Source organism: Littorina saxatilis, linkage group LG2 (assembly GCF_037325665.1).
Source record: "Littorina saxatilis isolate snail1 linkage group LG2, US_GU_Lsax_2.0, whole genome shotgun sequence".
Lineage (NCBI taxonomy): Eukaryota > Metazoa > Mollusca > Gastropoda > Littorinimorpha > Littorinidae > Littorina > Littorina saxatilis.
Window position 1 is genome coordinate 54,948,987 of NC_090246.1, and position 21,483 is coordinate 54,970,469.

The following is a 21,483-nucleotide window of genomic DNA, read 5'->3' on the forward strand; positions in this document are numbered from 1 at the left end:
CATGGATGGATGTGTGCACTCGATTGTGTGTGTGAACCATGTATATATTTTCTGTTGACAATGTTGTCAATTACATATGTTATACTATGCGTTTGAATCATTAAGTATTTTAGACGTCATACTTTTTTTCGTATCTTCACGATGGCTTTTTACCCGTTTACATTTTAATGCTTCCAACTTTCAAAGCGCTGCACGGCTGGGAAAAGATGCGCACTTTTATCACTGTTGTTCATGTAGACGTAATCATGGATTCATGCAAACGTCATACCTGCTGTATTTTATTTTGTTTGTTTGTATAGTCGCGTGCGGTCGCGCAGTCTTTTTGGTCAGTTCCGATTACCTCCCATTGATGCGAAAACCTATAATTATGACTGTTTTTTGTTATTTTTCTCTCTGTTAATTCACCAGTGGCTATGTAACATGTGTTATACCTTATAGGTTCCAGCGACTAAATATTTTCCCCCGGTGCAACCATAGACATGTACGTCATCATGATCTCCCCTTAATTTGACCGTTATTTTGGCTGTCTTAGTGAAATGGTAAGATATATCTCTATGTTTTTTACATGTAAGTGTTCGGAAAAAATACAGTTATAGCAGTTATGTACAAAAATAAGCAGCATATGCTCTTTTCGCCAAAGTAAAGTCCTTTTTTCTTCTGGTTTCTTATATGTGTCACAGCACACCGCAAGCTTTTAGGCGAATAGCAAGTGAGTGGTATATATATATCATCAATTTTATAGTAGGTAACGGTGTAAATTACTTGCCATGTTCATGTCCATTATACGTTTTCCATATTCCATATGTGTCATTTAATTGTGTGTTGCTTGATGCCATGTATGTATGTGTGTGTGTGTGTGTACATGACTTTAAATAAGCATGGATGGATGTGTGCACTCGATTGTGTGTGTGAACCATGTATATATTTTCTGTTGACAATGTTGTCAATTACATATGTTATACTATGCGTTTGAATCATTAAGTATTTTAGACGTCATACTTTTTTTCGTATCTTCACGATGGCTTTTTACCCGTTTACATTTTAATGCTTCCAACTTTCAAAGCGCTGCACGGCTGGGAAGAGATGCGCACTTTTATCACTGTTGTTCATGTAGACGTAATCATGGATTCATGCAAACGTCATACCTGCTGTATTTTATTTTGTTTGTTTGTATAGTCGCGTGCGGTCGCGCAGTCTTTTTGGTCAGTTCCGATTACCTCCCATTGATGCGAAAACCTATATGACTGTTTTTTGTTATTTTTCTCTCTGTTAATTCACCAGTGGCTATGTAACATGTGTTATACCTTATAGGTTCCAGCGACTAAATATTTTCCCCCGGTGCAACCATAGACATGTACGTCATCATGATCTCCCCTTAATTTGACCGTTATTTTGGCTGTCTTAGTGAAATGGTAAGATATATCTCTATGTTTTTTACATGTAAGTGTTCGGAAAAAATACAGTTATAGCAGTTATGTACAAAAATAAGCAGCATATGCTCTTTTCGCCAAAGTAAAGTCCTTTTTTCTTCTGGTTTCTTATATGTGTCACAGCACACCGCAAGCTTTTAGGCGAATAGCAAGTGAGTGGTATATATGTTCTGCGCGAACTTAGAATCCGGTTTCATTCTAGAATGGACCGGGTCCAGGTTGGAATTCTAACCCTGCGCAAGTACAGGGGTGCCATTCTAGAATGAAACCCTTGAATAAAGGGGGCCGCAGGGCCGGACTAGGCGAAGAGGAGGGGGGGGGTTGCCAGTGGCGGCCCAGGGGGATGTCCCCCCTGGCGGCAGGGGCGGATCAGTTCATTTTATGACTGGTTTTTTTCAAAAGTATATTGTGAAGATATGGGTGTGAAGGCGCAATTTTATAGTAGATAACGGTGTAAATTACTTGCCATGTTCATGTCCATTATACGTTTTCCATATTCCATATGTGTCATTTAATTGTGTGTTGCTTGATGCCATGTATGTGTGTGTGTGTGTACATGACTTTAAATAAGCATGGATGGATGTGTGCACTCGATTGTGTGTGTGAACCATGTATATATTTTCTGTTGTCAATGTTGTCAATTACATATGTTATACTATGCGTTTGAATCATTAAGTATTTTAGACGTCATACTTTCTTTCGTATCTTCACGATGGCTTTTTACCCGTTTAAATTTTAATGCTTCCAACTTTCAAAGCGCTGCACGGCTGGGAAGAGATGCGCACTTTTATCACTGTTGTTCATGTAGACGTAATCATGGATTCATGCAAACGTCATACCTGCTGTATTTTATTTTGTTTGTTTGTATAGTCGCGTGCGGTCGCGCAGTCTTTTTGGTCAGTTCCGATTACCTCCCATTGATGCGAAAACCTATATGACTGTTTTTTGTTATTTTTCTCTCTGTTAATTCACCAGTGGCTATGTAACATGTGTTACAGAATTGCACCGGTGTAAGGGTTAACATTTTATTTTTCACCAAGAGAATATAATTCATTATATGCGGGATAATGTGCGGGGGGGGAGGGGTGCAAACAACATTTTCACAAGCACATAACCAACAAAATGACATCGCATGCGCAGCACACAAAGTGCGTAGCACGGGTACCACTAGTAATCCATATATTTTCCAATGAAGCCATGCAATTTTCCACTTTACCACTATGATACTGATCAGCCATTCTAATAATCATCGGTCCACGCTATCGCTCTTGTCTCTGACAGGATGGATAATTACTACGGAGCTAAAAGCCTAAATCTATCAAAATAAGAATACAGAGTTATCTCCCATATGTTTTTCGCTAATGTTTCTGTTAAAAGACGAAAGTGATTGTAGAATGGCCGACTTCGACAGTGATCTCCGTTCTGTTCTTCACAGTTATGATAAGGCCAAAAAAAAATAGGTCTGTTTACGGTAACATAGGCCAAAAAAATAGGGTCGGTAGGTCGGGATTTATTTATTTTTTCTCCCCCAAAAACCATATTTTTACGTTATTTTGCCAAAAAAACAAGATTTTTTTTTTTTTTTTTTTTCCCAAATGCCAAAAAAAAGTCTAGGGTCGCGCGAAAAAACTAGGGTCGGTCGGGTTACCGTAAACAGACCTATCTTTTTTTTTGGCCTAAAGACATCATTCTAAGGTCAAAACAAGTCGAAATTTTGAGACTGCTGTGGGAAAGAGACCGTGATATTGTTGCATCACTCCCAACTGGTTACGAAAAAGTATCGTCCGCTGCATAGCCGTTTTGTTATCACGTAACAAAGTTGATTATCACGTGACACTTTTGCCATATTTAGAGTTGTTTGCACAGTAAATACATCCGCGAAAGATGGCTCGCTTGAAACTGTCTTACATAACAATTCCTTTGTAATTTAAAAATTACATAACACCATGAAAAATCATTATCGACGATCGCGAATCTGCTTTTATCAATAACACATTACGAAAAGCTCTAAAAATGAGGAAAAAAAATCGATTTCCTCTCCAGAGAAGGAAAACAAAGGCATCCTGTCAGGGATAAATGAGACCCGAAGGGAATTAAGGGAAGAGGTGGCACGAATTTTTTTACTAAAATCCTTCCAAAATGTGTTTTGGGTTTCCTGCAATATTAGGTACTTTGAACACCCTAGATTCATTGTGTCATGTTTATTTTGTCAATTGTATCGTATTTTTTGCAATAAAGTGATGAATTTCAAAGTGAGTGCACATGCATGAGTGATAAAAGTCAGAAAACTTGCTGAAAAATCGATGTTTTCAAGGGCTTGAAACAGCCACTTTTCTTCCAAGAAGACAAACTCGTTGCACTCGACACGATCCATCGGGAATTCCCGTTTGCTGGTGACGTCAACAATACCCCAAAATAGCCCGTTATTTTCGCTCAACTGTCAGAGCACAAGCATACTATCCGCGACAGGAATTCCCGGATTTGCAAGATTGACCGTCGATCTATGAGAGCTCTTCTCTGGTTGGTCATTGTAACTTACCATGGCTACTGGCGCATGCGCAACAAGCCTTATCCGCTGTAAACACAACATCGGTTTGTCGATCGTATTACACTACCGTCTATCAGTCGGCCAGCAATGTTCACTGCAAAATTCAACGATAGAAAGAGGTTTGTGGGGCAGGCATCGGGCAAGAGGAAGAAGCAGCTTGCATTAGCTCGAATAGCCGAACAAGAAAAGTCCACGGGCGATGAAAACGCGCCCCGCGAAGTTGGCGCAGCGGAGTGTGTCGTTTTGGATGGTGGAGGTGATGCACATTTTTCTCATCGACTTCAAGTCGAACCTCGGCCAGTGTTGTGCGATATACACGACAACCAGCAGGAAATAGAGGGTGCTTCAGCCTCTGCGAAGAAGCTAAGAAGATTCAGTGGTGCCGATGACTTGCAGAACGCACAAGTGCCAGCCGATGTGCCTGCTGAACCGAAACGTACATGGTGTATCGTTGAGTGTGGTCAGCTCAACTCGCTATTATCGGATGTGAAGTGCCCGGAATGCGAAGCAGGACATTTAACGATACACGTTGGAGAATCCATGGGCTTGTCCCAAGAGTTAGCACTTTGCTGTGACAGCTGCCAGTACAGACGGTCAGAATTTTCTTCACCTAGAGAGAGCAACCGCAACCACATGAAGAATGTTCCCTTTGACGTGAACAAACAGATTGTCCTATACTCGCATGAGATTGGCAGTGGGTACTCAAGTGTGGAAAAGCTGTGCACAGTGTTTGGCATGCCCGTGATGAACAAAAGCTCATATCAAAGAATTGATAAAAAGGTCAATGCCAGCATCTTGGCCGTAACAAATGTCACACTGGTGGAAACTGTTGAGCATGTAAATGTTGCATACAGGCAGACCTTTCCTCAAGGTAGAGCAGATGTCCAGTTTGACGAAGAGGATGAAGACGCTGCCTGGGAAGAAGATGACGGTATTCTTTGGGTAGATGTTGCCTTTGATGGCACCTGGCATAAAAGGGGTTTTTCATCACATTATGGTGTAGGAGTGGTGGTTGACGTTCTTACTGGGTTGGTTCTCGACTTCTCTGTAAAATCCACCTACTGCCACACATGTGCCATGAATAAGGAGAAGTTGGAGGAGATGACCCCTGCCCAACAACTGCGATGGGAGCAGCAACACCGGGCTGAGTGCAGCATCAACCACCAGGGATCTGCAAAGTCTATGGAGAGGGATGCAGCGTTGGAGTTATGGGGAAGGTAAGCATATAATCTGTATACCCCCACCATAGCCTATCTTTTAATTTTTGAAGTTCAGAACAGAGAGAGAGAGAGAGAGTGAGAGAGAGAGTGCACGAAGATTCGATTATGAATTAGTAACAATAACAAAGTTCATTTATTGCCTTTTATAACAAAACAAGAACAAAACAATACTAGTTACTACTGTGAAAATATTTTGTAACACAACACCCCCCCCCCCCCCCCCTTTATAACTTTATAAGCAAATCCTGAACTCATAAATTGTGTTCTGCAAGTAGAGGTGCACAATTTGCTTGCCTACACAATGGGTTTTCTGATTTTTACTGTGCTGCAGGTCTGTTGAGCGTCACAACCTCAGGTACAGAACTATGCTGTCGGACGGAGATTCTACGGCTTTCAATGCTGTGGCTGCAGCTCAGCCCTACGGTCCCACACGTCCCATCACCAAGCTGGAATGTACCAACCACCTACCCAAGAGAATGGGCACAGCTCTCCGCAAGGCAGCAAAGGATGAAAGGCTTGGTGGAAGAGGGGAGGGGCGACTAACCAAGGAAAAGTGCCAACGCTTGCAAAACTACTTCCGTAGCGCGATCCTCAACAACCTTGAAGATCAGCGAGCCATGGAGCAGGCGATCTGGGCCACTTTCTTCCATGTAACTTCAACGGACGAGGACCCTCACCATGACAGATGTCCAGCTGGGCCAGCCTCATGGTGCTTTTTTCAAAGAGCCAGGGCAGAAGAGCAACCACCACCTCCACACGCAGAGCACAACGGCACCGCCTTGTCCAGGGAAGTCTCGCATGCTGTTCTGCCCATCTACAGAAGAATGACCAATCCCATTCTTCTCAAGCGCGTGGCCCATGGCAAAACCCAGAACAGTAACGAGTCTCTGCACAATGTCATGTGGGGACACTGCCCCAAAGAAATCTTTGTTGGGAAAGGCCGGGTGGAAGCAGCCACCGCTGAGGCTGTTGCGAAGTTCAACAGAGGCAACTTTGCACTGGCACAGGTCATGGACCACATGAGCTTGCCAATAACTGATCTCATGGAGGCTGCTTTGGCCAAGAAAGACAAGGTTAGGATTCAGAAAGCAGAGAAAGCAACAGCTGTGGCCGCTGTGGCAGCCCGTAGGGCAAGATGTGCGGGTCGTCAACGCCAGCTGGAGCAGCAAGAAGACCAGGAGGGGGAGGTGTACGGAGCTGGACTGATGGGAGACGGGGGAGAATAAGTAACTGAACCATTTCAAGAAGTCTGTGAACAATACAGGAGCACTCATATCATCTTTATTTGGCCATCTGTCTTCATCTTTTTTACAGAAACATTTCACAAACTTTCAATCACCATTTTCTCAGAATATGATTTTCAAGGACGGTAACCACGCGACGAAGGTCTTCACTTCTCATCTACTTGTGGTAGACTACCAATTTTTTCACCCCAATCATTGTAAATGAATTCGCCCCGTAGTTACAGGAGCGCTTTTTCAAAAAAATTTGTTTTTTGTTTTTTATGAATTAGAATAAAAGCCTGACATAGCATTTTCATGCGAAAATATAATGTCGGCCAATTTTTTTTTTTTTATGGAAAGTAAGGCTGATACTCACAAAAATGCTCTGTAACTACTGAGAAACGCTACTTGTGAGTTCATAACAACAAATATGAGGTTGTTAGCTTGAGAAATTTCTAAAATATCACGCTAGAGCTGAATAGGCCGTTTCATGTTTTTTTGTCAAAAATCGAGCGTTTTTACCCATAAAAAGACCCTCAGGCAATTTTTTTGCACAAATGAGTCTTTTTATGTGTTTTTGCTTGATAATACGTACAAATATTGCAAGAAAAAGTGCAAACATCCAGTAGAAATTTTTCGTGCCACCTCTCCCCTTAACTCATTTTGACCTGAGTTCAGGATGACTGATCAGCCTGCTATTCCCATACCTTGACTTGCTCGTTGGACGTGACAGCACAGAAGACGATCTCAGTGAAGCCTTGCGTGGGGAACATGCGGAAACAGATACCTCCGATCACCTTGTTGTCCTTCACCAATGCAAGGCACTTGTGTTTCCTGCAAGAGAGTACGGCAGTCTGACAAACTACATCAGGAAATATGATGGAAGTCTGGCGTCTAGCAACAAGCTATGTCTACAAATGGAACTAACATTGACTTGCACCACTTGTTTGCAATATATGTCTACAAATGGAGAAAAAAACGAGTTACACCACTTGTTTCCAATTATAGCTGTATTTTTTATTCGCAAACCTCTAGTCTTTCTGTGTAAGATTTACCTCCCTTGCATAGAATGTTTGATGTTGGCTTAGTATTGCTGTTATGCGTTAAGCTGGTGTTTTCATGCCAACCCTGAGTGTGTTATCAAGACACACCTCTTCTGTGGTTATCCTAAGTTTGCAATGCTAAAACCACAGTGGATAAAGGTATGGGTGTTACTGGGAAAAATCAAAAAACCTGAAAGGCAGGGGTCCAGGGGCCGCCGAGGCCCCGGCGGGGCACAGGGGCAGCGCCCCGTTGGGGGGTTCAGGGTGGCAATGCCCCCCTGAAGCTGAAGCAAATTTGCCAAAATGAAAGCATATAGTGGCCATTTCCAGCATTCTCACAGTAAGAAACCATACAAGAAGAAAAGAAGCAGAAACAAACAAAGTCCACAAAAATAATACAAATGGGATACTTTACTGTCCCAATCAACCAAGCAAAATCACCGTCAATAATTCAAAAAAAATTCTAGAGCATTCGAAAAATGTCTGACAAGAAACAAGGCATCCCGCGTTTTCTTGAGTTCAGTGGCATTATCAAAGCCACACACAAACACTGCTTCTGATCTGAGTCCTATAATGTATCCATGCGAGGCTTTTTGAAGAAGGAACGAATGTCTCCTGCACTCTGTAAAGCAGCACGTTTCCCCCCTTTCCCAACCATTCCCCCCTCCACTTGTTTGTAACACCTTCCTCTAGTTTTTCAAGTTTAGAAGGATCGACATCATCACTGATGTAAGGCATTTTGATCGAGCAAAATGCTCAAGTTTGAAAGAAAGTTTCTGGACACAGACGAAACCAAATCATAATAAGCAAGATGGCGGCAAATCCAAGGGAGCGAACCGAGAAAGCACGCGAACCGGTGTCAAAAGTCGGATCGGAACCGCTGCTCGTTATTTCAACTTAGCGAAACGAAACGGAAAACCGGAATTTCCGGCTTCAGATTTTTTCAAAAACCGGAAATCCGGCAAAAGCCGGAAGAGTAACACCCATGTAAAGGTCAAAATTGTATTAATTCCAAAACACTGACCCTGAAGTACAAACTACACAGAGAAGAAACTAAATAGGCACACTTTGAACATGCAAGTGCCAGCACACACTGAACAGACTCTTCCAGTTTGATCAGAAACTCCCACAGAGCTAATAGACAATGTTTGAAACAAACTGTCAAAAGTTGATGAGTTATGGAAGAGTTGCTTACCCTTGTTTCCATAGAAACACTGAGGCAAGCCTACAATGTCACGTGTAGCTTGCCTCAATGTTTTAATGGAAAAGGAAGGACAAACAAGGGAAAGCGACTCTTCCACAACCCATAAAAAACGGACAGTTATTTCCGGACCTCATCTATTCAGGAGATTGTCCATTAAGTTCACCATTTTATCATCCACTTTTCTGTATACTTACGGGTCGAAGACGAGGCGTGATATGTACTCTTTGGGCATGCGGGGGAGCTGGTGTGAGAAGACAGTCTGTAGGCCAATCAGCCAGCAGTAGATCTGCTTGGTGGGCTTGTTGCTGAGTGAGTTGTTGATGACCACAAACTTGATCCTCCCTTTGTCCTCCTCCTGCCGGGCTGCCTCGTCTCTGGCCGCGTGGGCAGGGAACAGCGATGACTGGAATGGGTCAGAGAGGAGAGAATGAGCGTATTCAAAGTGTGGGCTGATATTTTCAAGAGGTAGGAGTAAAATTAAGAGAAAGAAACACAGAGGCGGAGATAAACTGTGTGTGTATGTGTGTGTGTGTGTGTTAGATTGTGTGTTAGATTGTGTGTGTTAGTGTGTGTGTGTGTGCATGCATGTGTGTGTTTGTGGGCACATGGGTGCGTCCCTGTGTGTGTGTGCATGTGTGTTTGTGGGCACATGTGTGCGTGCCTGTGTGTGTTTGTTCATGTCTTCCGTACGCATCTTTCTATCTGTCTAAAAACAATCATACGTGTGGGCGTGAAGCATAACTCTGTGTCAATTATAAATCTTACAACTCCATCATGTTCTTGGGTAATTTCCTCAACAGAAAAGAAAACATCCACCTTTTACAAATTCAATCCTTCAAGCATTGTGTGTCCTATACTCACGTCTGGCCCAAGCATTTCATTGGGGTCTGTGATGGTGGTGAGGACCTTAGCGACTGTTTCACTCGGCACATCTCCCTCCACCACCTCCAGGCGCTGACGTTTGGGATCCTCCTGCTCTGCCGCCTCTTCTTCCGCTTTTCGTTTCTCAGCTGCCAAAACAAATTCTGTGTCCTTAAACCTTCCACAAGTAAGCTGCAGTTCCCCCAAAATCGGCGTATGCTGCCTGAATTGAATGGCAGGGTAAACACGGTCATACACATAAAAACCCACTCATGCAAAAACATTAATGTAATGGGAGTTTCAGCCCATGAACGAAGAAGAAAGAAGTAAGCTGCAGTTCAGCATGTTTCTTCCATAAACTTATTTGCTGAGAAAATCCATTTGTAAAGCAAAGAATATCTATGTCAAGTCAACCTTCCACTTTTCTTCAAAGTCACAACCCCATGAATTGAATGGTTTTTAAATTACTAATAAGGCCTTTTCCATAAAAAATTATTCTGATCCAGTGATAACTTTGGGTGTTAGCTGCCGTAAAGAAAAGAAAGAAAGAAAGAAGAAAAAAAGCTAGTTTTTCACATTCATAATCCCAGGCATGATATAGATCTACACGTACATTTTCCAAGCTCTTAGGAACGGCTGAGATCAGTAATATCAACCCTACCGGCTTCTAGTGAGCGAGAACTTCTGCGTGGTGAGATGATGCCTCCGCTGATGTTGAGAGATGTAAAACCTTCACCATTACTTGCTGCTGTCACAGTGGACGAGGTGAACCGGTTTAAACCACTCACACCAGCAGCCTGGCCTGGTGTCCCTGTGTGAAAATGGTAATATGTGAAAAAAGAACCCCTCATAATTTTGTTTGTAACAACAGTTTTTGCACTCCGGGCTACTGTAAAGAACATTTTGGTTTACAGGTACACTAGGTTAAAGTATCCCAGCACCCTATACGGCCAAGCAAAATACATGCTTCCCACACGACTCATGATAGTGTCTGCTACAATCCATGTCATCTGATAACGCTTTCCGTTATAACCTTTGAACAATGCAATACCCTGATCATTTCTGTGTTCTCAGTGCTTTCCTCAGGATGAGATCTGTGTATGCAATGTAAAGTTCTGTTCTGGAAAGTTTGGGTCAACAGACTGGTGAACAACATCAATATTGAGGGGTTCAGCAAACATCTCTTCTTCCATATTGAAAGACGTCCTCTCATTTCAAGTACAGTGGAACCCCTCTTTTAACACTATTGTGACTAGCATTGCCATGGCGTTAACGTCCTGCCTGCCCAAGCTTGCCACCAAGAAACTTCCCAAAAAACAGTAACTGTAAAGAAATCTGTCTAGCAAGCTTGAATTAAGTCCAATCACCACCAAATTGTGTGTACTAATTAAAAAATGGATGCCCAGTTCAGTCGTGCTATTTATAAGTTTGTCACGCGATTTGTTTTAGCAAAGGGGGGTGAAAGGGGGATAATTTGTGTTTTTTAACGTTTTTTTGTGTGTGTTTTCTTTTCCACTGCTTTTTTAAAAGTTATTTTTTAACAGAAAGTATTATAAATAATGTTATAACCAAACAAGGTGTAAAACCTATGAATTAGCTGAAATATTGTTAACATTGTACACAGAAATAAGGAGACAGTACAAAAAATAACACAAGCAAATCACGCATTCACTCACAGCATCCTGATTCAAATGAAACAAAACTGTGACACTCACCAAATGATGTCTAGGTAATCCATATTGAATATAAGTCACATTTTCACAACAAAGTACCAACTGTACACCTATGAACATTTCCAAAAGGATTAGGAGGTTCCAGCCATCCATTGTTATCAGTGCTGCCACGCCCCCTTGAACCTACACGATTCCGAGATACACGTGCGTCTAGCAGTACCACCCCTACCACGTGTAGTTTGCCGACTCGTACTAGCAACAACAGGACTGTTTCTTCCTCACTATCACTGCTATCATCGCTTTCTTGAGGCGAAAACGACGTCGGAATCATGATCTACAGGATCCTCAAGATCCAACATCCGGAGAATCTCCTCCCGTGACAAGGCTCGCCTTCGATTCATTTTTTTTGTTCGAAAAAACCACGCAAATCTGCACTAATTTGATCAGGGCGGAAGAGGAAACCACGTGTATCAAGGGAAACAACTCAATTTATTGCAATCTTCAAAAACCGGGCAGCAATCACGAGTCGTGTACCTTGTATGACTGTTACTGAAAAATGCACATCCCGTCCATGGGCGTGTCAGCGCTGCTACTGATTTATTCACCTCCCGTCGCGAAAGTGTTAAGACCTCCACAAATCTGAGAAAATCGAGTCTTAAAAAGGAGGGAGTCTTAAAAAGGGTAATTTGACAGAGTTTATGAACAGAAAGTCCGAGAAAACAAGGTCATAAAAAAGAGGGAGTCTTAAATTTGGGGTCTTAAAAAGGGGGTTCCACTGTACCAAACTGTAATACTCTACAAGTCTGCTAATACCTAAGGTGGGTGAGAGCGGCAGGTTGGCAGAGTTGGTCTGGTTGTGGGTGAAGTCTGTGTCCCAGATGGGGGAGGTGGCGCTGTATACTTCTTCCTCCAGCATGCTCAGAAACCTGTACAAAACATTCAAATATATGATGTATTGGGTAAAACACTCATGCCAAACAAAACAAAGCAAAGGATTTGTAACTGGAATTTGAACTGTCAGGCAGACCTGAATGCCACAGGTGGCTTCACAACAAAAAACTTTCTGTGATGAATATTTTTCAAGTGGTTAAAATTAAATAATAGCCATTCTAACTGTCAGCCAGACAGGAATGTCACAGCTGGATTAACAACTGACAACTTTATGAGATGAATATCTTTCTTCAAGTGGTTGAATTTAAATAATGAAAATTCCTCAGTGAAAATAGCTTCTTGTTCAACTCAGTATTGTACAGTACACAGGTCCATCCCACTTCAGATAACTCAATTTTATAATAATGCACACACACATACAATTATTAGATAACTCAATTTTATAATAATGCACACACACATAAAATGATTAAAGAGGGAAAAGATCCTCATGACGGTCTCAGGCATGGGAATTGAAAATTGTAAAAAAGGCGGAAAATTTATAACTGAAGACGCGAAGCGTCAAGTCGACGGCGCGAAGCGCCTAGCCTTACTAGGGGGGTCCGGGGGCATGCCCCCCCGGAAATTTTTTTTCTCCAAAGAACCCAGATGGTGCAATCTGGTGTCATCTGAGCTCCAAGTTTGCCATTAAATTCTGTTTTTAGAATCAGAGTTTTTAGTACAAAAATGTACCAAATTTTGCTTACATGTATTATATATGGTTTAAATTTGTAAAAAAATTTATCTGTTGAGACAAACAGGAAAATTTAACTTGTAACACAATCTGTGCAATCTGGTTTACTTTCAAACATAATAGTTCAATAACTGAGGCGGGCGGTAGCAGTGCGTGAACAAAGTACGGAAAGTTTTCGCGGGCTTTTGCGCAAAGGCCAAAGTAACCGATGCTTTTTTTGTGTGCCTCCCCCCTTTATTTTTTCGGCGGACACTTTTGCATTTTCGGCGGAACAAAAAAAAAATTCGGCGGAAATCCGCCATTCGGCGGACAATTCCCATGCCTGGGTCTGTGAGACAGCTTGACTCCAAAGTTTGGTCTCTCTGCAAATAATCACAGACTGAGGTACCGATATATGCTACAGCGATAAAAACGTTAATCTCAATTGTCATTTCTTCATTTCACACTAAACTACACATCGACTGCAAGAGAAGGAGATCTGGCTAAGCATTTATTTGGTGAAGTAGAAACAACTGCAAAACCAAGACAAGAAGCCAGCACAGACCTAGGGAAGTGGTTCAGCACCAAAGCTCTCTTGTCTGGCGGCATCCTGTCTTTCTCTGCACGGAATTTGTCCAGCAGCTGACGACGCATGGTATGGAACACCTGACGCAGCAAATTCCTGCCGAAGATCAGCGTTGTCTCATAGCGCTCCAGGCTGTCGCAGAAGGCAGGGGCATGGCAGAAGCATAGCCATCTGAAAAGCAAACATGAGTTTTTCACTTTTTTGTTTTATTTTTGACAGTGACAGTTTACTGTCTCTCTCTTGCATTCAGTTTCACAGATGCAGATTAAAGTTTATATCTGAGAAGAAAAAAACCATTTATAACTGAAACCTGGGTATTTCACCCTCTTTTGATGTCCATCTAAAAAATATTTATACTACTGTCCTGAACAACAAGGTGATTCAAATCTCCATCATGGTCAACAATCCACACCAGTTGACATCCATTACCTGTTTTTCCTGCAAAATATGACTTCTAAAACACAAAACTACAGCCAGATTGCAAAGTTGGTTGGAGGGAAGAAGATGGCTTTTTTTTAACACTAGAAAAAGTCACATGCATGACCAATCCATCATTCAAACAAAGTTTGTTCTGAAAGAAAATTAAGTTTGGTCGCTTCCATGGTAAGACTTAGTCAAGAGTTTTTTCCCCTCAACTTCAGATAAAACTTTTCACGCAAACTCCAGTTTTGTTCTTTTTGTTGTTTTTCTTAGTGTTTGGTTTTTTTTACAAATATGTTGCTATATTACACTGACAGTATTTAATTGTGTGTTTTTCTCCCCAGCTGTTTGTTTAGTCAGTATCATGAGCAGATCAACAAACAAAAGCAAGGAAGGACCATAACTGCTGTCAACAATGAGCGCTTCTGGGGTGATAACGCGAGACAACTCCTGTGAGGCCAAAAAAAAATAAAATAGGTGTGGTTACGGTAACATAGCCAAAAAAAATAGGGTAGGAAGGTAGGCAATCACTTTTTTTTTTTAACTTTTTTTTCTAATGTGTACAAATTAAACCTACTTGACAGGGAAATAAGTGTGCGACTCGAGCGCTTTCGCTTTCATTGCGTTTTCTGCACTCGTTTTCTTGGTTTTTTTTTGACAAATGTAATAAAAAGTTATAGGGTCGGCCCCTAAAAATGGGGTAGGTCGGGTTACCGTAACCACACCTATTTTTTTTTTAGGCCTGATCTTGCCGCGAGGTTCCGCCTGTTACCATTGTCTTTTTACCGTATAAAATGCATGACTTGCACACGAAGTGTTACCAGAGCGACATGCTATTTGGGACCAATGCACGTTTTTTCCCCTTTCTCGTGTGATCTTGCAGCGAGGTTCTGCCTGTTACCAGCCAAAAGAAAGAAGGGGCATAACCTCACCAGAACCGCCCATTGATGTCTTAGTTTTGAGATAACTCCCCTAGAGGTGTTTTGCTCTTCTATTTCAAGAGTGAGTCTTAGCATGCTGGGATATTTAACAGACAACCTGGCCACTTTTACTGTGAAGTTTGTCGAGTGTGCCATTCAAGCAACTCCGGATTCCGTTCCCAGAAACACTTCAGTTTTTCACCTTTCTTGAAAACAATTCTCTCTCACTTGCTCTATGTCATGTAGGCTGTTGAACACACAAAGAGCTGCGACTTTCCAACACACGCCAGTTGCGTGCATCTCTTTATATGCTTGTGTCAGTTTGATTCGCAGTGGGTTTAGTCTATCAGTACAGTGATTCCATTTCACACGGCATTAAGTCTCAGGAAACATGAATACACGCATGCAGGAAAAAAATAAAAAATATGGGTAGCGCCGTATGTATGGCAGCTCGCTTTCCCCAGGGAGAAAGCAGCCCGAATTTCCATGAGGGTAACCTCACTGGACTGTAAATCTTATCCAATCCAATCCAATCCAACCCCCCCTTTTAAGACCTCTGAAAATCTGAGAAGATCAGGTCTTAAAATGGAGGTTAATTTGCAAAGCTTTTGAACAGAAAATCTGGAAAAAGCAAGGTAAAAAAAATGGAAGAAGTCTGAAATCGGGGGTCTTACGGAAGGAAGGTTCCACTGTATGACATAAGAGTGTACCTGGTGTAGTTGACCTTGTAGTCCTTGATGTCAGAATTGCCGTATCTGGCGGCCCTGCTGGTGGGCGTCTCCAGCTTCCAGTGGTTCAGACAGTGCAGGAACATTTTGGCCAGGTCATACATTGTCTGCCACTCCTTCTGGTTCAGGTTGCCAAACTTGTACATGACAAAGTTGGTCACACCCTGAAACATAATTCCATGCATTATCTTGGTCAGCTCGATTGCACTTATAAGTTTTGTGTGTTTTTTAAATAAAAGTCTCACCCTGAAACCCAATTCGTAATTTTTTTAATCTGCATGGTTGTGGACTATAACTACATCTCTGAAATTGTGAAAACGCACAAACTAGTATACATTTTCATGTTGATAGGACAATAACTACATCACACAGTATATCACACCATGAGAAACACTGTTCATAGTGTCACACACAAAGACTGTACTTGCATCATACACTTTGTAACACCTTGAAATAACCTGTTATTAGTAAAGTAGTATTGCTTTAAAATGTCAAAGTAAAATTGTCCTTTTCAAGATTATTTTAGCTTTTGCTACCTGTTTGGATGTAACACAAATTGCCTCCCAGGACTTTCAATTGTGGTAACTACCAGACCAACAACAACACTAATGTTCACTTCTAAACAAAGCAAAACACACAAAACAGTGACACAAACAGAGTGGAACTTATTGTTTCACCCACCTTTGCAATGCTGGGCTTCTCAAAGGGTGGCTTGCCAATCTGACCTTCTACAACTGGAGTGCTCTGGCTGTGTATGCATTTTCTCATCAACTGAAACAAAATACAACACTTTACAAATAAATTACATTTTGCATGCATAAAGTAAGGTACGTAAGGTAAGGTAAACCTTTACTGACTTAACTCAACAACCTACCCACCGTGACATGATACCTAAGACAGTTTTTCAGTGCTTGCTGACCATAGAATTTTGTTAAAACAGTGAGATGCACCAATGTTTTTCAAATAGAGAAGGAGAAATAGACAACAGAGGAAGTGACTACTGACCTTGAAGAGAACAAAGTAGACTTGCTTGGTGTCCGAGTCCTCCTCCCTGTGCACACACATGAAGAGGTTCTCCACATCCACCACTATCCGCAGCAGGCGATCCAGCTCATCCGTGTCCACGTTTTCCAGGTGAGAGACGTGGGAACCTGAAGCATTCACACACACATTTCTTGTTCAGTTGTTGTCATTCTGCATTCCTTGAATCTTGTTCAACTTGCTAAGTAATTAATACTATAGTAATACGATTAAATCTAAACAACAATTTGACAAAATACAAATATTTATGCTGTTTTGTAATACATATATAATATTTTTAGTGTCATTTTGGTGTTTATTGAATTTTTTTATTACTGTTGTTTTTATTTCCTTTCTGAAAGTGAAACATAGGTGTCAGTTCCTTGCTATCAACAGAAAGCAAGGTGAACTTTGCAAGGTATAGCACAAGCACACTGAAACAATGAAAGTGATATATTCATCATTGCATACACCATCAGGGATGTCGTTAGGCATCGGACATATAACGATGAAAATCCCCAAATGTCCGATTCACATTGCCGCATGTCGGTCAGATGTCCTATCGTTTTAGCCTGAGCGTGGTCATTGTCCGATATGTACTCCTTCCTTCGGACAGCGCGATATTCGTTAATTTTCATTTCAAGATACAAATCTTCTAAAAAGACCGAACGCTCTCGTGTTCAGCTGACACTGAAGTTGCCAGTGCCGCGTGCGGATCTTTTCTTTTGTCGGGAATTCCCGAACCGTTTGCGGTATGCGCCGTTTGGGTATAACCGTCTCGGTGCAGCGCACTGATCTAAAAATAGTGGATTATTTTTAGATCAGTGCATGCATGCTACAGGAGTACGGGAGACAACTACAACTGACTAAATGTGTTGTCTGCTCTTGTTTTCGATACAAGACGAAGCACTGAATTATGCCGCTGAAAAAAACCTAAAGCCTGCAAAAGATCAGCATTAGATCAAACCGATCATTTTGTTTTTCAACTTTTATCCAAATCATGCAGTTTGTAATTAAAGTAAGAGCTCTGAAGTTGTTCATGTTGGTTTCTTTTCTGTGGTTTCTTTGAAACTAAACAAATACAACATTATACGCACACTGTGTTGATGTATTTACTATATTATTGTATGTGTTTTACAGCGCGCGCGCGTGGGTGTGTGTGTGTGTGCGTATGACTTAGAAACAATTCCATGGAATGTGTTATAAGCTGTTTGGCGCAAATTTATAATGTCCTATTACACTTTCTGAAAGCGGTCAAATGTCCTATTGATGCCGAAGAACTCAGGACATTTGTCCTATAGGTATGAATTTGTTGCAACATCCCTGCACCATACAATGTCATTTAACAATAACTTTAAAGTTTAAACAACTTTCAACTTATAAAGAGTCATATCAAAACTTTACATAAAATAAAATTTGTAACAATTCAGTGTTTGTAGTGTGCATGATTCTTTGATTGTACATCTTAATACCTACCCAGACTGTGTGCGCAACTTCTGCAGGGATCAGTCAGGTTGGCCAGGGGCTGTGAAACGTCCATCCTAGGTGGATTTGGGGGTGGATTCGGATTCTTCCATCCATTGCACGTGCACCCTTCAGTCTAAAATAACAACTCTATATCTCAAGTCAATCGTAATGTACAAAATGTGAATTATGCAAGTTGCAAGTGCAAGAAATTGAACAATTTAACAAACAAAATTGGATTATAAAATGTGTGCGTTTCATCAACTGAAATATATATCTTCACGAATTATGCAAAACAGACGGTAATGTTCAACTTTAGCGTTGTACTTGTAAATTCATTGCTCACCATCCACTGATCTAGTAGCATTCTGGACTTATTTTTGATGCAAGTTCCTTTAAATTTGATCAAACCAAAGAATATTTATCGTAAAATTAAACAACGGATCGAACTCCAAAGTCCAAACCTGAGCATAATTTATTACTTTGGTCATTTGATTGACAAAAATGCATACTTAATATCAACAGAGTTGCCTATCTTTTGAAATGGCGGCTGTGCTGATGTTTTCCTCCTTTCTGTTCTTTATCCGTTTAGCCACCACAATCGTCTTATCGATTATTCTGCAGCATTTTTAGTGCATGATCCATATCTTTGTGTTTCTGTAATCCACTAAACTCTGACATGGATTACAGGATTTTTGTGTGCGTATCTAATTGGTCTTGTGCTTGCGAGTACACACGAAGGGGGATAAGGTACTAACACTAACAGTACTGTCACTGGTCTGTACATAAGTTGACCTGGGAGATCAAACAAATCTCCACCCGGCACGATTGACCGGGATTTGAACACTCAACCTTCAACATTGGAGGCCGACGTCTTATCCACTAGGCCACTGCGCCTGTCAATTCTAAAACCCATGCATGACGTTTACAAACAAAAGGCAGTTCATTCGGTGACTTCAAAGGTATTTAAAATTACTTGTTTAGTTGTTATGCTTACTAGAGCAGGTTCTGCAAAATTGGAGGCTTAGATGCCACGGTATTGTGAGCTATTCATTTACAACGATAAAGTTCAACATTACCAAATAGAGTGAACACAGAGATCAAAGATCTAGATCTGTCTATTCTTATTTCTTCTTAGTCTCAGTTCTCACTATTACTATTTTAGTGTCCTCGCTCAGTCAGTACACGGCAATTGAATTTCTGATTCGCGAACATTAAGATAACTACTTTACCCGGTACCTGACTTAAGACCAAAAAGAATATGTTTCACACCGTAGTATACGCTATAACTTGGACTGGAAGTTGAATCAACTCCAAACGCTCCTTTCAAACATAAACAAACCTTGCAAGAGGAATACACAGCCAACTTTTCAAGCTTTTTGTTTCTCGGAAAACTCTTCACCATCATCTTCTTTTGGGCAATTCTTTGAAAATTATTAGGTCTAGAAATCTCGGCCGGATTCCCTTGAGTTTGGACAGTGCGAGGCACATTTTGTCCGTCTTCAATTCCATTCATCAGCTTGCTTTCTTCCGACGCCATTGATTTTCTTTCCTTGAGTCGCTTATACCATTACAAATATATATCCGGGGAAGATTTGGTAAAAGAAAATGGGTTATGATGTAAAAGTAACATCAAAAAGATATTCTACGATATTTCAAATATTATTGTGTTGAGTACTCTACGGTCAAGCAAGTGGTTTGTTTTTATTTTAACGGTGTAGGAGACCTTGTCTCGAAAACTTGATTATTCCAATATTTGAACCTCCGCCACCAAGGCCATGGGGTTTGACGATCCGCCTTTATCGACTGAATCTAGCCCACTTACACATCTTTTCCGGCTACAGCATGAATGTTGCAGTGTTACCTTCATTGTCTTTGTTTACATCTTTCTGTTCTTTCTTTCTTTTTACATTTAGTCAAGTTTTGACTAAATGTATTAACGTAGAGGGGGGAATCGAGACGAGGGTCATATGGTGTATGTGTGTCTGTGTGTGTGTGTGTAGAGCGATTCAGACTAAACTACTGGACCGATCTTTATGAAATTTGACATGAGAGTTCCTGGGTATGAAATCCCCGAACATTTTTTTCATTTTTTTGATAAATGTCTTTGATGACGTCATATCCGGCTTTTCGTGAAAGTTGAGGCGGCACTGTCACGCCCTTATTTTTCAACCAAATTGGTTGACATTTTGGTCAAGTAATCTTCGACGAAGCCCGGACTTCGGTATTGCATTTCAGCTTGGTGGCTTAAAAATTAATTAATGACTTTGGACGGTCATTAAAAATCTGAAAATTGTAAAAAAAAAAAATGTTTTATAAAACGATCCAAATTTACGTTCATCTTATTCTCCATCATTTGCTGATTCCAAAAACATATAAATATGTTATATTTGGATTAAAAACAAGCTCTGAAAATTTAAAATATAAAAATTATTATCAAAATTAAATTGTCCAAATCAATTTAAAAACACTTTCATCTTATTCCTTGTCGGTTCCTGATTCCAAAAACATATAGATATGATATGTTTGGATTAAAAACACGCTCAGAAAGTTAAAACGAAGAGAGGTACAGAAAAGCGTGCTATCCTTCTCAGCGCAACTACTACCCCGCTCTTCTTGTCAATTTCACTGCCTTTGCCGTGAGCGGTGGACTGACGATGCTACGAGTATACGGTCTTGCTGCGTTGCATTGCGTTCAGTTTCATTCTGTGAGTTCGACTATGCTTTTTGGCCAAAAACACACTTTTTTGGCCAAAAATGTACGTTTTTGGCCAAAAAAGTGTGTTTTAGGCCAAAAAAGTGAATATTGTCCACCAGCGCCATGCATATTCGACAGCTACTTGACTAAATGTTGTATTTTCGCCTTACGCGACTTGTTTTTGTGTGTGTAAGTTTTTTCCCTTTCTATGTTGATCTCATCCATGCGGTGTGCAGTGGTGAAAGCCATTATTTGACGTCAAAAAATTCGTGAATGAGCAAAATGAGGAAATTAAAACACACACACACACATACTGCCGCCAACAACAACAAAAACAACAACAACAACAACATTTCGGGAATACATGTAGTTTTCTGGGGTTTTTGCTTGATTATCAGGAATTTGAAGGGTAAAAAGATGACAGCAAATGGAACTACAATAAATGTACTGAGATTCAATTGTCATTTCTTCTCCTTGTAATCTTTTAATTATTGTTAATGTTATCATCAGTCTTTCTGTCACTGTTGAAATTATCACAGTGGTAGCAGCCAGTTGTTGTGATCGAGGGTGCTTGCATGTCCCTAAACTGAGTTGCGTATGGAAGTGTGGTGTGTGTGTGTGTGTGTGTGCATGTGCACATGTGTGTGTGTGTGTATGAATTAAAAAATGTGTGTGTCTGAATCTGTGCTGTCTGTTCAATTCTTTTTAACTGCAGCTATCAAATTGTGCAATGACTGGTGATCGATTGAAGGTGTGATGCACTTGGTGATTGTGTATTCATCTACAGCAACAAGTTCGATTTCGTCTAAATCAGTGTGAACGTAAACAACAACCACAACAAA

General features: G+C 40.9%; 1 protein-coding gene across 1 annotated transcript in view; it reads right to left on the minus strand.

Annotated features, from left to right (window-relative positions):
- Positions 1–19,492, minus strand: part of LOC138959285 (histone acetyltransferase KAT2B-like) — a 29,821-nt gene extending 10,329 nt beyond the window's left edge. The window contains exons 1-11 of the mRNA XM_070330694.1: positions 19,286–19,492; positions 17,956–18,079; positions 16,465–16,610; positions 16,141–16,230; positions 15,442–15,623; positions 13,371–13,562; positions 12,016–12,128; positions 10,191–10,340; positions 9,530–9,678; positions 8,863–9,071; positions 7,129–7,255 (exon numbers count right to left, since the gene is read on the minus strand). Coding sequence (XP_070186795.1) covers positions 7,129–7,255; positions 8,863–9,071; positions 9,530–9,678; positions 10,191–10,340; positions 12,016–12,128; positions 13,371–13,562; positions 15,442–15,623; positions 16,141–16,230; positions 16,465–16,610; positions 17,956–18,079; positions 19,286–19,483 — 1,680 coding nt within the window. The 5' untranslated portion in view covers positions 19,484–19,492. The remainder of the gene's footprint in view (positions 1–7,128; positions 7,256–8,862; positions 9,072–9,529; positions 9,679–10,190; positions 10,341–12,015; positions 12,129–13,370; positions 13,563–15,441; positions 15,624–16,140; positions 16,231–16,464; positions 16,611–17,955; positions 18,080–19,285) is intronic.
- Between the last annotated feature and the right edge of the window lie 1,991 nt (positions 19,493–21,483).